The 15,962-nt window shown below is 37.0% G+C and overlaps 1 protein-coding gene across 5 annotated transcripts in view; it reads right to left on the bottom strand.

Moving 5' to 3' along the window:
* LOC149787850 (uncharacterized) overlaps nucleotides 1-15,962 on the bottom strand; it is a 200,622-nt gene that overhangs the window by 43,534 nt on the left and 141,126 nt on the right. For 3 of the 5 annotated variants that reach the window (XM_089974069.1, XM_089974071.1, XM_089974074.1), the window contains exon 6: nucleotides 12,621-12,689. The exons of 1 other annotated variant lie outside the window; for it this stretch is intronic. In XM_089974069.1, coding sequence (XP_089830195.1) covers nucleotides 12,621-12,689 — 69 coding nt within the window. The remainder of the gene's footprint in view (nucleotides 1-12,620; nucleotides 12,690-15,962) is intronic. One more of the 5 variants, XM_089974070.1, reaches the window with a different exon arrangement.

Raw genomic sequence — 15,962 nt, 5'->3', positions numbered from 1 at the left:
CTGCAACCAAATGATGAAAATTCTGCCCTTCAGATCAGACTGAACCAAAAGCTTCTACAGCATTGAAGCACCTCTGCAGGAGAACACCCCACATATTGGGCATGCACAAGGCTCTCTTAATTATTTTGAGTGAGCAGGTTAACTTAGTGGGAAATCATTGCAGAGAGAGGAGGAAGGAATCTAGCAAATGCAAAATTAGTTTACCCCCACCCCAGATCTAGCAGATGACTGAACCACAGTTGCTGAGGCTACAGAAAAACAAATCAAAATAAGCTGAGTCATGCATAGCATGCCTGAATTTGTGGAGGATCAGTGGGATCATCCAGAAGGGTAGGAATGCATAAGGGAATAGAATCCCACTTCAGGCTGAAAGCATCCACTGCCCAGGTACTCTGGATGGGAAAATGGTGAAACGTTAAAGGAGAGCTTGTTGTTCAGATTTGTGGTTAACAAGTCCACCAAGGGTGTTCCCCAAAGTTGCCAAAATAAGTCTGCTATGGAGTGGTGGAGTGTCCATTCTGAAATGACTATAGTCTGTTTCCTTGATAGACTGTTTTCTTCCTGATGAGAATGTGGTACATTTGAAGGAATACTACCAATGAAGTTGCCCAGCAAAGGAGGTTCCAAACCTCCATGCAGAGAGGAGGTGCACATGTGCTGACCCCTGCCTCTTGAATATCACCAGTACATTGTCATTGTAGACCATCACACTGCAACCTATTATTTTGTGGATGCACCCCTGAAGGCATTAGAACATAGCCCTCATTTCCAAATTGTTAATGTGGAGGGTTGACTCTTCCCGAGACCATGAACCTTGAAGAATCTGACCCTAGATGAGTGCTTCACCCTCAATCTAATGCATTCCTGAACAGGTCTTAACTTGTCCAAAAATTAGATGATGGTGGTAATGCCAACCCAGAGAAATCCGAGCATTCAAAGGGTCTACTGTTTCCAAGCAGGTAAAAATCTGGAAAGGACACAAGTGCAGTCTACCTGGAGGAACCAGATCTGCTGTATAGTTCAAGGTCGCCAGCAGAAAGAGAAAAGATGAAGTAACAATAGTCTTCATTCTCAACATCTCCAACAGGGACATATCTTTTCCACTCTGTTAAGAGGGATCTAGACTACCTCTGTGGGGAAATTCATCCCCATATAGACAAAATCTTGAATTGAACTCTGATTTCCCAACCTGATCACTACAGATCAACAACGAGACAAGATTTGTCTGAGGCACTCAAGACTGCCACTGTGGATCAACCAATTGCCAAAATATTGGAGGACTGACCTTTAAATAGCCTGCAACTACTTCAATGACCCTGATAACAGTTTTGTGTGCAATAGCTAGGCAGAGCTCAATATGTGTGTGTGTGTGTGTGTGTGTGTGTGTGTGAGAGAGAGAGAGAGAGAGAGAGAGAGAGAGATTTGGATTTCTAATATAGCTTTAACAATTCTTTAGTTGTATCACTACGATGTCTGCAGTGTGGCAGTTTATAGTGATGTTGAGCACTGGGGCATCATGCTGCAGACATGTAAGCATTTTCTCACCCAGTCACATTACTCTGACATGGAATCAACCGGTCCAAACACTAACCTCTTAATGCTGAATGTTAAGCGAGGCAGCTGTCTGTACCATTTTTACAAGTTTTTGGTATGACTTGGCTGGAGTTTGAACCCATGACCTCTTGCATCCAAGGCAGATGCTCTAGGCCACAAGACAATACTGGAGTTGCTAGCTGCAGAGACCAAAGATCTTGATCTTGATGTTTGCTGGGGTACATGATTACATTGTCTAGCAAAATCCTGGACATTAATAAACCTTTTGGAAAGTTCCTTAATCAACCCGAGTGAGGAAACACCAAGTAGTCTTGTCAAGAGATAGGCACAATTTCCCCAACCTGGATAGAATTTTAGTGTCATCATAGCCTGATGGCTTGGGACATAAATCACTGGGCAAAAGACAGCAAACCTCATTAACCACTTGTCAAAATACCAGATTTTTTCCTCCTCAGCTTTCCTTGACCAGTAGTTGAGAGGAGGCAGGAAACCCAAAAGGAGGGGCCTGTTCGGCACCAAATTCTTGTGAGTCTACAAGGACAGCAAGACTGTCTTCAACACACTCTCACTCCTGGGAGGCAGAACTATACAGCCCAGTGCCTTTCAAATGTGTTGGAGACTTGGGGGTTAAGATGAACTTTGACCCATAACCCCTTACTTGGAGCTAACAGACTATCCCCAGTAGTAAATTCAGCCGGCAGGTGAAAAAGTCTCTGTAACCTCCTGGGATGTTTGGAGGAAGAAGGTCTGTCCCCCTAAAAATGTCTGACCCAACTTCATAGGAGGAAGATGTAGGTCCATGGACTGCAGTACTGATCTCTCTACCATTTGGACAATGAGCAGCAGTCCAGAACTGCATGCAGGGGAAAAGACCAACCACATTCCTGCAGTTGAAGGCCCCACATCCTGTTGGGATTTAGATTATTGGAAAGGAGGTAATGTTGATTAAATCCCCTTCCCTAGTCTGGCATCTGTATGCTGATTTCCAAGCCCAGTGTGATGAGATGGTAGTCTGGACAGTAGGTCTCAACCTGATCCCTATCCCTGTACCACAGGGGCTTCAATCACCAGTGACTGGGACTCAAAGATCAGTGACTGTTCACACAACTAAGATCTTTAGGAAGACCCTTCCCAAGATGTGATAGACTTAGACTGAAGCTCTTCCCTTCATTTTATCTGCAAAAGTTTGAATGCGGCATGTGCTAATTTCAAGATGACACCTTCAGGCTGGTAGTCAATTGGTGGACCGTCTGCTGAGATTTGGAATTTCTTTTAGTAATATAATCTTACATTTGTAAGTTAAACTGGGGGAACTGTTCCTATGAACTCAAGTAAAATAAAGAAAATAAACAGTGACTTTCAGCTAACTAGAAACAATGACTGATTTCATTTTGCCACAACTTAAAGAAGTTGTCTTCTCGAAGTACAATGTTGAGTCTGCACAATTTCATGACTAGAAAAGATTTTAAGATGAAAGTGAGCATGAAGAGCAAATCTATTGGTGTAATATGTTAATTTTAGATGGAGAAAGAAAAAAAAAAAACAGGTGAAGTGCAATGACTTTTCTGCAACAATGTAGGCAAAAAAGGACTACCAACAATATGGTTCAATTGTACTGAATTCTACCCCATCTGTTATTTCATCCAACATCACCCATTAATGTGGCAAATTCTTGTGTGTACATTCTTACTGAAAAAGAACTTAGAAATGTGACATTTAGTACATCTAAATCTTATTAAGCATGATTGAATTTCACAAAAAAACATTTCTAAAATGCACACGTGCCAATGTATAAACAGTTGTATTTCTTTGTTAACTAAATGCCAAAGCTATAAAAAAAATTATACTAACATGTCATCAAAGTAAGAAACACTAAAAGGCAACCTTAGTTATGCATCTATTAATATGTTTTAAGAACTTCTAAGAAGGAATTAAAAATAAATATCCTTTCATGTACGTAAGTGCATCTGTTACAATGCAAATCTGTTTCCTTTCTTTATTTTAGTAACTGATGTTTATGTTGCATCAAAAATGGTCTTTAAGCATTTATCGATATACAACACTAACTTGACTGACTAATGGCAATGACTTGGATGAGGCCAGAAAATCATGAAATACTTGAACTTGAGACTCTGCTTTAACCAATCATAAATGACTCTGCTTTGACTAATCATAAATGACTCTGCATTTTACCAATCATAAATGACTCTGCATTTTACCAATCATAAATGACTCTGCATTTGAAAAAAAACCAGCACATTATGCAACAAGTATAATATGTAAAGTTTGTTCAATTCAGTATGCGGAGGAGCTTGGCCAAACAACCAAACAGCAGGATGAATCTAGATAAAGTTGACTAGCAAACCAAAAAATCTGCCAGAAGCACTTCTGCAGAACACTTAAATTCTTCCCCTCACCAACACTTCCAAGACATTATCCACAATCAAAACCAGGAACTCAAAACCTGGAGAGAAAGAAACTTGTTGAATCTGCTATCTCAAAACTCTCGGATTACACAGTTTGAATAAGGAAGAATAGAAATCTATTAATAGAATAGAAATCTATTAATAGAATAGAAATCTATGCAAACATTGTGTCCTTATTCTTATTCTGAATTTTGTACAAGAGATTTTTTATCGAGGACAAGATTTTGGGTAGCCATTTATCAGCCACCAAATACAGATTAATGCTGCAACCTGATATACGTGTTTCAAGCAGTTGAAAAAAATGGGTTACTGGCGTGACAGTTGTAATAAAAGTCTTCCTATCACTGGGATATTTATCTACCACAATGTAAGTACATGTAATTCCAAGTACATGTATACAGTTACCTGCATTTTTCTCTTTGATACATCAGTACTAGAATTTTGTTTCTAATGACATAGAAATTGATCTAAACTTCTGAAGGAATGCATTCCACTCATCCTAGGTTTTTGTGACAATTTTTCTCAGAAATATTGTATGGGGTTACTGATGTAATTGCAAAATTGCTCAATATATATAATCAGGACAAATTAAGTGCTTATTTTTGTTCTGGTCCACCCAAAATATATACTGATGAAATTTCACCCCCACTCCATCACTATGTAAAAACCTCCAGTAAAGTACATTGTGGTCAAGCACTCAAAGTGTTTATACTATGTATAAACTAGTACTCTATGGTCTATCACATACAATTTATATACTATATATCCTACTACTTATGTGACACTGTTTCCAGGCAACCAAACATATATAATGTAGAAAATTCATAGAATCAAAATGCAACATGCTTGACACATGTACCAAGTTTGGTTGAAACACTTTAAATAGTATGAAAGTCACACATGTGTGCCACTCCCCCTTCCACACACACGTGTACCCCTCCCCCTTCCACACACACATACACAAAGAGGCAGAGCAATAACTATACTATCTTTCTCTGCATTATATAACTTGGGGGGGGTTCCACTTTTGCTTCGTTAGTCCTTTTACTGCCATATGGTATGTACAGTTGTTATATATATATATATATATATATATATGACTTTCCATCAAGAAGGAGTAGCAATAACAATATTTTCAATATGGCTGCCATTTGGCAGATCTATAAATGGTCTTTAAGGAACACCCAATGTAGATATAACTATCCGTTCTGAAGGAATAATGATAAAACATTTTCAATATGGCCACTGTAGTGGCCCATTTTGACATCTCTGTATCATTATTTTCATTATAAATAACTAGACTGTGTGTGTGTATATATATATATATATATATATATATATATACAGTTTTGTGGCAAAATTCCAAGTAGTTTAGAAAGTAACAAACTTGTGTTAATATACAGATAGACACCAAAAGATGGACAACGGAAGGGCAGATGCCATACAGGTCATCCTATTAGCTCTTCTGGTCTATGAAAAAACAGAGTCTATGAAAAGAAAAGATATTATAAATCTTTGAAAGTATTTTAGTGAAAACACAACTTTTAATAGAACCATCCATTCTGGAGGAGTCTCTGATTTTCAAGATGGATGGATGATGAATGTTCATAATGAATGTTTTACTGTTTACATTCAGGATCAACTAGACATCAATAAAATCTTCCAGCTGAAACCACAAGACAATATAACCATCTATTCATGATGAGTAGAAATAACAAGATTCCAGATAGCCATTATGACAGTCATATTGGCTGTCAGATGTACCATTTTTATTCAGAGCCAACTAGACATCATAGGAAGTCTCTTAACAAAAATCCCATATCGAAATGGCCATCTATTCAAATGTGTATCCATAACAAGATTTTCATAATGGCTGCCATGTTGGACATTTTGGATGTCAGATCGGCACTATTTTCGTTCAGGATGAACTAGATCTCATATGAGACTTTAAGTGAAGTTCTGATGTTGACAATGACCTTCCATTCAAGAGGCAGTGTTGAACCTTGGTTGAGCTGCCTAGGGGACATTCTATGTACCCTCTGTTCCCTATAATAATTACCATATGATGATTTATCAAATTTAGGGGGAAACTGTACCCTGTGCTCACCCAAGATGGAGGAATGAGAAGTGATAAGATTTTTAAGATGGCCAATATGTCAACCATACTGGATGTCAGATTGGGATGATTCTCATTTAGAACCTGCTGGATGTCAAAAGAAGTATTTTAGTGATAGCCCCAAGTTGATACAGCTATCAAATCAGAAGGAGTAGCAACAGCAAATGCTCAATGGGCACCATTATCATTTAGAGCCAACAAAACCAGGGGATGAATGTGTAATTAAAATTTCATGGCAACCCTCTTAGCAGTTTAGATGGAGTGCTAATGAATTGATAACAGGCAACAGGCCATCAAACAAGTTCTTCTGGTCTATGAACAGTACAGCTAAGAATGACATTAGCATCTCAATGATACAGTTCAAAAATTATTATCTGAAAAGGTTAGTCATTAGCCAGAATACTCTAGTTTCTTGCTTACAGTATGTACCCAAAAGCAAACACAATATACCCAGCTGTGCATCACTTGTGTGTTCTATCAAGATCTGCTTGTACATTAAGTGGAGTACTGGGTTCTAAATGTCTGCAATGTTACACAAATAATACATACATGTCTTGTTCCAAAGAAAGAATGATTCTGATATGGCACAGAGATATTCGTACACCACATCAAACAAGTTCTTTTGACCAAACTCAAAGCAAAACATTATTGCGGTTCTGTATTTATTACAATTACTCTCTTTAACACTTTCCATATAATTATATATATATACACACATACATACATACACACACACTCACTTTTATGTTGAGCCCAGCTGCAAACATAGATCCTGATCTACCATCTGCCAATGTGCTTGCAGATCAGGGTGCATGTTCTAAATTCTTTTGATTACCAGTACTCCTAACAAACTGCAAAAACCTAGATCTGGCAATGCATTATGTGTACTGGAACTAGGCAGTTTGCAGTTCGAATGAGTAAATAGCATGAATGAGATCTAAAACATATGAATTGATAAAAATTTGTTTCATTTCTTCAAGGAATATCGATACATGGGTACATGTATAGTCTGAACCCATCTAAGATGACATGGTATTTAGTAAAAGGATAAATACAGTATTTAAGTTTAATACCAGCAGAACAGAGAGCATATACGCACGAGTATTATCAGATTCCTCCTCAGTTAGTCATTATTGCAGCTTTTTTGTTTTAATTTGAATAAGATATACTTTTCAGTGCCAAAGAAGAATTTTGCATTCTTCAATTTTCATACAAAATCTATGAATTACAAACAGATATACATATAAGATATGGGCAAATTGAAAATGGTAGAGATCCAGATGCATGTTTGTACATTTTACCAACTTATTGTGCTTCTCATTTTAGTTGGATACTGATGCTGTCTTCACTGAAATCTGCATGCAGTTCTTAATTTGGCACTGAAAAGGTATGATGTTATTCCACATATCATGATATGATGTTATTCCACATATCATGGCATGATGTTATTCAATATATCATTGTATGATGTTATTCCACATATCATGGTATGATGTTATTCCATATATCATGGTATAATGTTATTCCACATAACATGGTATGATGTTGTTCCACATATCATGATATGATGTTATTCCACATATCATGGCATGATGGTATTCAATATATCATCGTATAATGTTATTCCACATAACATGGTATGATGTTATTCCACATATGGTGTTAAGTTATTCCATATATCATGGTATGATGTTATTCTATGTATCATGGTGTTATTTCATATGTCATGCAGTAGAGTTCTGACATTATCACTTGTTGCTTTGACCTTTTATTGAAAGTACAGTTCGAACACAGTTTACACACCTCAAATGAATGTCTGAACACCACAAGGGGAACTCTTTCCTAGGTGTTTCAGACAACACCTGACCTTGTACCAAAAAGTGCATCATTAGAATCTTAAAAAGTATATTAAACATGTTCACAAATAAATAATTAAAAAAAAACAAAATTACATGAAACAGATCTTCAAAAAAAACCAAACTACTAAATAAAAACATGTCGTGTTAGGGGAGGGAGTGTCATGGACAGAAATCCACATATCAAACCAGCTGGAAACAGTCTGATCATGTAACAATATTATCAGGATATGTGATACATAGCTGCTACTTTAGTTTTTCTGTGCCCCATATCACAAATAAATTTTGTTACAGCAAAAATTAGAAGAAAGTCTAACCATAAAACCAAACATATTTTTCAAAATGGTGGCAACCTATCTAAAGAAAAATGTTGCCAGTAATTTTACTGCAAGTTTTGGTTTGCAAAATGATATGGCATACCAAAACAATAAAGTAGAACTGGTTGCCTTAAATTTAATTATTTGTAAAGTTCAGAGTTTCACTGAAAATGTTGAGTGTGTGTTGTGACCAACTGAGACGTAAAAATCAAGTCACTGCAAAAACTCCCTTATAATTCCACATGCTGCAAGTAATCTCTGCAATTGTATTAGAATATAATATTTTGTTCTAAGACATCACTGAAACCAACTGGGTAGCCAATCTTCCCAAGTTTCTGTAACAGAGACCAAGTGTCGCAGAAATAAGAAGTGAATCTCTGGGGTTTAGATCAGAGGTAGGCAAAATCCAGTCCCCAGGTCTGGCTCATGACCTATTTTTATCCATTAATTTCCATCACAGGGTGTGGTTTTAAGATCACTTACCCAGACAGCTGGAGGAAGTTGCCCATACCTGGGTAAGTCAGGCTTTGGTACACATTACCCACCAACCCAGCTGAAGTCAGCGCCACCTCTACACACATGTGGGTTTACCACTTTCACTGGATTTTTCTCAGTAGGAAAACAAATTTTGTTCGTATTTACCAGTACCTGCACATTAATGTCACATGACATCATCTGTCTGTGACATTAATGTCACATAACATCATCTGTCTGTGCAGCTGTTTTCATTTTAGGGTAGCAGCTAATTGTTCATATAGGGATTACCATATTACCTTTGAAGCATACCCATAGTAGAACTTAAAATGCCTTATATGCATTCCCTCATCCTTTTAGTTGTTCTCCTAATGTTACTGTGATCTGAGAATATATTTTACAGAAAGTTTTTTAAATATTTTGGTAAATTACATTTCTCAAAGAAAACTTAGCAAAACCCTCCCAGCAAATGTTTATATCCTAACTGCTTTAGATAAGAAAGTAAAATTTAAAAAAATGAACAATCAAGCATCAAGATAAATGTAAGAAAAGTGAGACAGCGAACTTCACACACATAATACACATAGAACTGGCACCTTCTGAATCTGCCCAATTAATCAACAATTTTAATTAGTTACACGAAGACATAATACTTCAAAATTATAAAACAAATTCAAGCCCTATGGCAGGGAAAACACCGTTCAACTAGAAAGGAGTTTGACAGGAATGGAAATGCTGGCTGACAGAATATATCTGACAGGAAGGGAAATGCTGCCTGACAAAATATATCTCTCTGGAGGTGAGTCTGATAGGAAGGGAAATGCTGCCTGATAGAATATATCTGACAGGAAGGGAAATGCTGCCTGACAAAATATATCTGTTTGGAGGTGAGTCTGGCAGGAAGGGAAATGCTGCCTTATAGAAAATATCTGTCTGGAGGTAAGTCTGGCAGGAAGGGAAATGCTGCCTGACAGAATATATGTCAGGAGGTGAGTCTGACAGGAAGGGAAATGCTGACAGAATATATCTGTTTGGCGGTGAGTCTGACAGGAAGGGAAATGCTGCCTGATAGAATATATCTGTCTGGAGGTGTGTCTGACAGGAAGGGAAATGCTGCCTGATAGAATATATCTGTCTGGAGGTGAGTCTGACAGGAAGGGAAATGCTGCCTGATAGAATATATCTGTTTGGAGGTGAGTCTGACAGGAAGGGAAATGCTGCCTGACAGAATATATCTGTCTGGAGGTGAGTCTGACAGGAAGAGAAATGCTGCCTGACAGAATATATGTCTGGAGGTGAGTCTGACAGGAAGGGAAATGCTGTCTGATAGAATATATCTGTTTGGAGGTGAGTCTGACAGGAAGGGAAATGCTGCCTGATAGAATATATCTGTCTGGAGGTGTGTCTGACAGGAAGGGAAATGCTGCCTGATAGAATATATCTGTCTGGAGGTGAGTCTGACAGGAAGGAAAATGCTGCCTGATAGAATATATCTGTTTGGAGGTGAGTCTGACAGGAAGGGAAATGCTGCCTGACAGAATATATCTGTCTGGAGGTGAGTCTGACAGGAAGAGAAATGCTGCCTGACAGAATATATGTCTGGAGGTGAGTCTGACAGGAAGGGAAATGCTGTCTGATAGAATATATCTGTTTGGAGGTGAGTCTGACAGGAAGGGAAATGCTGCCTGATAGAATATATCTGTCTGGAGGTGTGTCTGACAGGAAGGGAAATGCTGCCTGATAGAATATATCTGTCTGGAGGTGAGTCTGACAGGAAGGGAAATGCTGCCTGATAGAATATATCTGTTTGGAGGTGAGTCTGACAGGAAGGGAAATGCTGCCTGACAGAATATATCTGTCTGTAGGTGAGTCTGACAGGAAGAGAAATGCTGCCTGATAGAATATATCTGTCTGGAGGTGTGTACAAACAAGATAACCTATCTCAAGAAAACTTGGCTCCAAAACTGCCAAAGAAGTTAAAGCATCTGCCTCAAATACAGGAGGTGGCGGGTTTGAACCCTAAGTCATACCAAAGACTTATAAAAATGATACTAGCAGCTGCCTTGCTTGGTGCTTGGCATTAAGAGGTTAGTGTTAGGACTGGTCAGCCTGGTGTCAGGATAATGTTACTGCGTATCACATGATGCTACATGTCTGTGGTATGATACCCCAGAGTCAGACATCACTATAAACTAGCACACTGCAAACATTGCACTGATATGATTGAAAAATTGTTTTAGATACATTAAAATTCCAAATCACTCACACACTTGGCTCAAAAAAGAACTTCAATCAGATCACAATCAACTTTCTTTCCATAAATGAACTAATCCTAAAGGGTATTTAAAATGTATTTGAGAGGGAAGTTATTAAGACCAGCCAGCCATATATGCATGCTGGGAAGGACTTCAGAGCTCCCATCAAGAAAAGTGAAAATGATGATTAAAAAATGCCATGAAAAACCTCCTGATTTTAGGTCCCAATCTCCCTATTTTTTATTCACTCTCCAAACTTGGCTTCTGAAAAGCTGAAAGGTATGGGATGGTGGTGGATGGATGTGAGTTTCTTCTTTTTGTATGATACAGCAATTACGGACAGGAGGGATGGGATTTTCATTTTCCAGAAGGACAAGATTAAAGAGCTGACAGAGTTTGTTCCCATGTGATCAGTTAAATATTCTCAGTGAAACATAATGACAAAATTTACTCTTTCCTTTGTTCTTATGTGTATGTATTAATTGGTTAAAAAAATTATGAAATGATGTACAAGTATGCACATAAAAGTTTTAAGTGAAATATATGTGTTAAATTAATCAAGAAATTAACACATTCTTTCTTTCCTTTTATAAACAATTGTGTACATGCATAGGCCTTTTGAAACATTTAATATTTAGCTATATGAGTTGCGTCCCTAACAAATAAAGCTTAATTATTCAAACTGGGCATAATGTCCACCCACCCACACGCAAAAAAACAACTATTATGTTTCCTAGATAAAGGTTTCTTTGCAATGTTAGAGGGTTAAGATTTATTCCCTCGAAATGATTAAAAAATGCAGGAGCTTCTGCAGGCCTTGCCACCTGAGCTCCTACAGTTGCATACCACAAACCCTTGCCTACTTGTTTACACCCCCCACCAAATGATATTCCTAGATTCACCCCTGTGAATCTGCAACATGCAGTGCAAGTGGACAACACAAGACAGTTTCTAACATCACTCCATCAACGACATTTGATTTTATTATAAAGTGTGTTATGACTGCCGAAGGTAAAGTCATCCTCAAGGATAAGCCGTGTAATCCTGCACTCAGTATTTACTGGTAGTCCTTTATAACTGACCAATAGTAGTATACCAAATGACTAATCACACCTAACTTGCATGAACAATATGTCATATATAAACAAAAGTGTCTTTACATATTTGCACCAATATGAAACAGTACATAATGTAAGCACAGTATATACTGAAAATGTCATGACACATGGTGGAAAAAAAGCTGATATATGATATCAGATGACAATCACCAAGGCAACAGACCTAAATGCTACAAGGTTAATGTCTGTATGTGATTAAGTTTTATGCCTCACATTACAGCATTAGTAACAGTCAGTGGTCCACATGTATTTGAAAATCTCAAGAGCCTAAATAACGTAGGGCAATATAGATCAATAGTTTTATTTACAAATATTCTGTAAACAAGTACACAATATCTCACCTCTCCGTACCATGATAAATATTTAAATCTTATGTCACGGATATAAAATTCAAGGTCAAAGCCACAAATTTATTTAGTTCATCTATATCTGGTGTTAGGTTAATAGGATACGAAATGCATGCGTATGACATTATGATGCTTTACAATATAATGAAATAAGAACCTTTTTTGTACTGTCTCTTTGCACGTTCCACAATATCAACATCTCTATCTTTCCTATGATTGTCTCCTACTGAAAGAGTAGTGCAAAACTTGACACTGATTTCTATAATTTACATTTAAATTCAAGTGAAATGAAAAAGATAATAAATGTAAATTAGCATGATAAAATGGTAAGTACATTCAGCTCAAGACTTTTGAAGGATATCTGAATAAATTATACAATTCTTTACAGTTGATCATCACACAAAAGATTCACTCAAGCAACGAAAAATTCAGAGTAACTAAATAAGTACTCATATTACATGGAAACCCATATCAATATCATTCAATGTAACAAACTTTATTCAATATGTAAAGTTAAAATTGTGACAAGAAATAAAACTGAAAATCTGAGACCTGAACTCTGTGTCTTTGACATTAATCATTGGTTAAAATTCAATAAGTCTTCATGGTGCAATGAAAACCTTTACAAGTTTAATTGGGGGCCACAACACAGTCAGGGGTGTATTAAAGTATAATGTAACATGAGTAAAGTAAATGACACATAAATAAAATCTGCCCTGTGTTTAATAGTCCTCTTTGCAGCAACTAGCATGGCATGACCATCAGTCTCAAGATTATATAGTCTGCCATATACCCTCACTCAAGACTCTATAGTCTGGTTTACTACCCTGACTCTAGACTCTGTAGTCTGCTTTAGTACCCTCACTCAAGACTCTATAGTCTGGTTTACTACCCTGACTCTAGACTCTGTAGTCTGCTTTATTACCCTAAGTGCAAGCCATCCACAAAGTTTGGTCAAGGAATTAACTCAAGGAAAACGTTATTCTGCAAAATCTTCTTTTTCTTTAAGCCACAGTGACCCTAACATTTGAGCTTTTGATCACAAAATCAATATGCCTCTTTCATACCTTAAATACAAGCCCCACAAACCTTGGTCAAGGTATATGATCTAGAATTAAATTCTGCAAAAATCATTTTATTTCTTTCAGTCACAGTGATCTTGAATATTCTAACTCCAAAATTAATAGGTTTCATTCTTACTAAAAATCTAAGACAATCCAAAAAGTTTGGTCCAGGAATGTGATGTAAAACTCAAGTTATTTTGCAGAAATCATGTTTTTCTTGACCGTTAACCTTCTGATCCCCAAACCAATTAGCTTTTTGCTAACCCCATGCATAAGCTAATTACAATGTTTGGTCAGATCTGTGCTAATGCTATTGTACAGAAACCATTTTTCTCATTTCAATCACAGTGACCTTGACCATTAACCTTTTGAACCCAAAAACTGATAGGCTTATTTCTCAACCAAAGTTAAAGCTATCAACAAAGTTTGATAAATATAGATGGTTGAAAACAAGTTATTGTGCAGAAACCATTTTTCTTCTTTTCTTCTTTCAGCTGCAGTGACCTTAACCTTTGACCTTTTGAATCTCAATGAATAGACTTTGTCAATTTCCCATATGCACAGAATCAAATCAAGACATCACCACTGCAATAAACAGATGCATAACAAATTTTTATCATCTATCACAGCTTCAGGATTTCTTATTTGAGTAAAGAATGTCTTATAGTAAAGGTCAACCAAAAATAGCTCTGGACTTTCTACAGTAAAAATTCAAGTAAATATTTGCTGCATAAAAAACACAATACTGAAAACAACATTCTGTAACACAAGTTTCTTTTATATATTAGTTACTTCACTGATCATATACATTTTCAACACAATAAGAGGATATTTTGGATTTTTTTTAAAAAATCAGAAACTTATATCCATTTCAAGACATGCCTATATGTGATCCAAGCTAACTCTGTACACACTGAAGAGCTTCCAAGGTCATATATCATTCTGAATATAACCTCAGCATTTCAAAGTGATCTCATTAACAGAAAACTGAAATAATACATACAATCAGCAAACAATTTTGTTTACTGTGAAATTTAATCAAATTCTCATATATTGTATAGATTTGCTTGTAAATTAGACAAGTCCAACCACAAAATGCATAGACCCAGATCTGATATTGCATAATACACTGGCAGATCTGGGTCTATGCAGTTTGTTAGAAGTAATCAGTAGAATGAACAACAGACCTTGATCTGCCAGCACAGTAAGCAACAGCAGTTCAGGGTCTATGTTATTTCCAGTTGGATTCTACTTATAAATGAGTATATACAGTATTTTGTGCATATATAATTTGTGCAATGTATTCAACTGAATACTTTTAAACTTCAATACAATTCTGCCACCAAATGACCTCTGGTCTCTTGCAAAGAGCATTAATGATTAAAAAGTCTCAGAGGAGAATGTTTACACTGGTCCATCAATGCTTTTAACTTTACATTGATTCATTAATTCTGCCACAAAAACTAAATATGTATTCTTAGCCTCAGTTTCAGCCTATAGCCACCATCAAAACACCAAATATTTATGTAAGTGAAATGGTAGCAGAGTCTTGCATGACAACAATCCATACAAATCACATGGATAACTAGATAAACACCTTCGTAAACTGAGTAAGAATAATGTAATCTGTTCCATCCCAAAATTCTGCTGAAAAGAAGCTCACAACACACTGAATCATATTACTAGGTTATAATCGGCATTTTGTACAATACTATCATTTTTCAGGTAACATGTTTATTACCTGTTTCACTCCGGAGATACATACATTCCCTACATTCAGGTAATATACATAATCCCTGAAATTCGCTTCACTAATTTAAACATATTCACTGATTTATATCAGAAACTAAAGAAGGTAACTGACTTTAACTTTATTGTCACCAACATAATGCTAAAGAACAGAGCACAATCAAGGGTGGAAATTTTGTGTGATTGGATCTTGGACTGGATCAATAGAATTGATGTAGTTGGCTCCTTGGTGCCTGGATTTTGCACTAAGTCTGTGGTGTCATGCAGTAAATGGTTTAGTGGTGTCTAGAACATGCACTGAGTCAGCAGTAGTAACTTGCTGAGGCTGTTGTTGTTGTTGTGGGGTTTAACGCCATTTTTCAGCAGACAATAGGCTATGCATGGTGGCCAGTAATAATGGTGAAGGAAGAACCCGGGAAGAACCACCGACCTACAAGAAGCTACTGGCAAGCTTTCTCACATACCCACATTGGCCGAATCCCCGACTCGAACCCACACAGACAGAGGTGAGATGGCAGTGATCCATAATGGAGAGCGCTTTAGACCACTTGGCCACTTGGGGCCCCCAACTTACTGAGATATTACAAAGTTTGTCTATCTGTGCCTGGTTCTTCAGCATCAGTGCTTGCGGTGATTCACCATCTGAAGATCATCCTCACTTTTAAGTGCAGAATTTTAACCTCATG

Source organism: Sinohyriopsis cumingii, chromosome 11 (genome assembly GCF_028554795.1).
Source record: "Sinohyriopsis cumingii isolate HCF-2022 chromosome 11, ASM2855479v2, whole genome shotgun sequence".
NCBI lineage: Eukaryota > Metazoa > Mollusca > Bivalvia > Unionida > Unionidae > Sinohyriopsis > Sinohyriopsis cumingii.
This window is presented reverse-complemented; position numbering and strand designations above follow the sequence as displayed.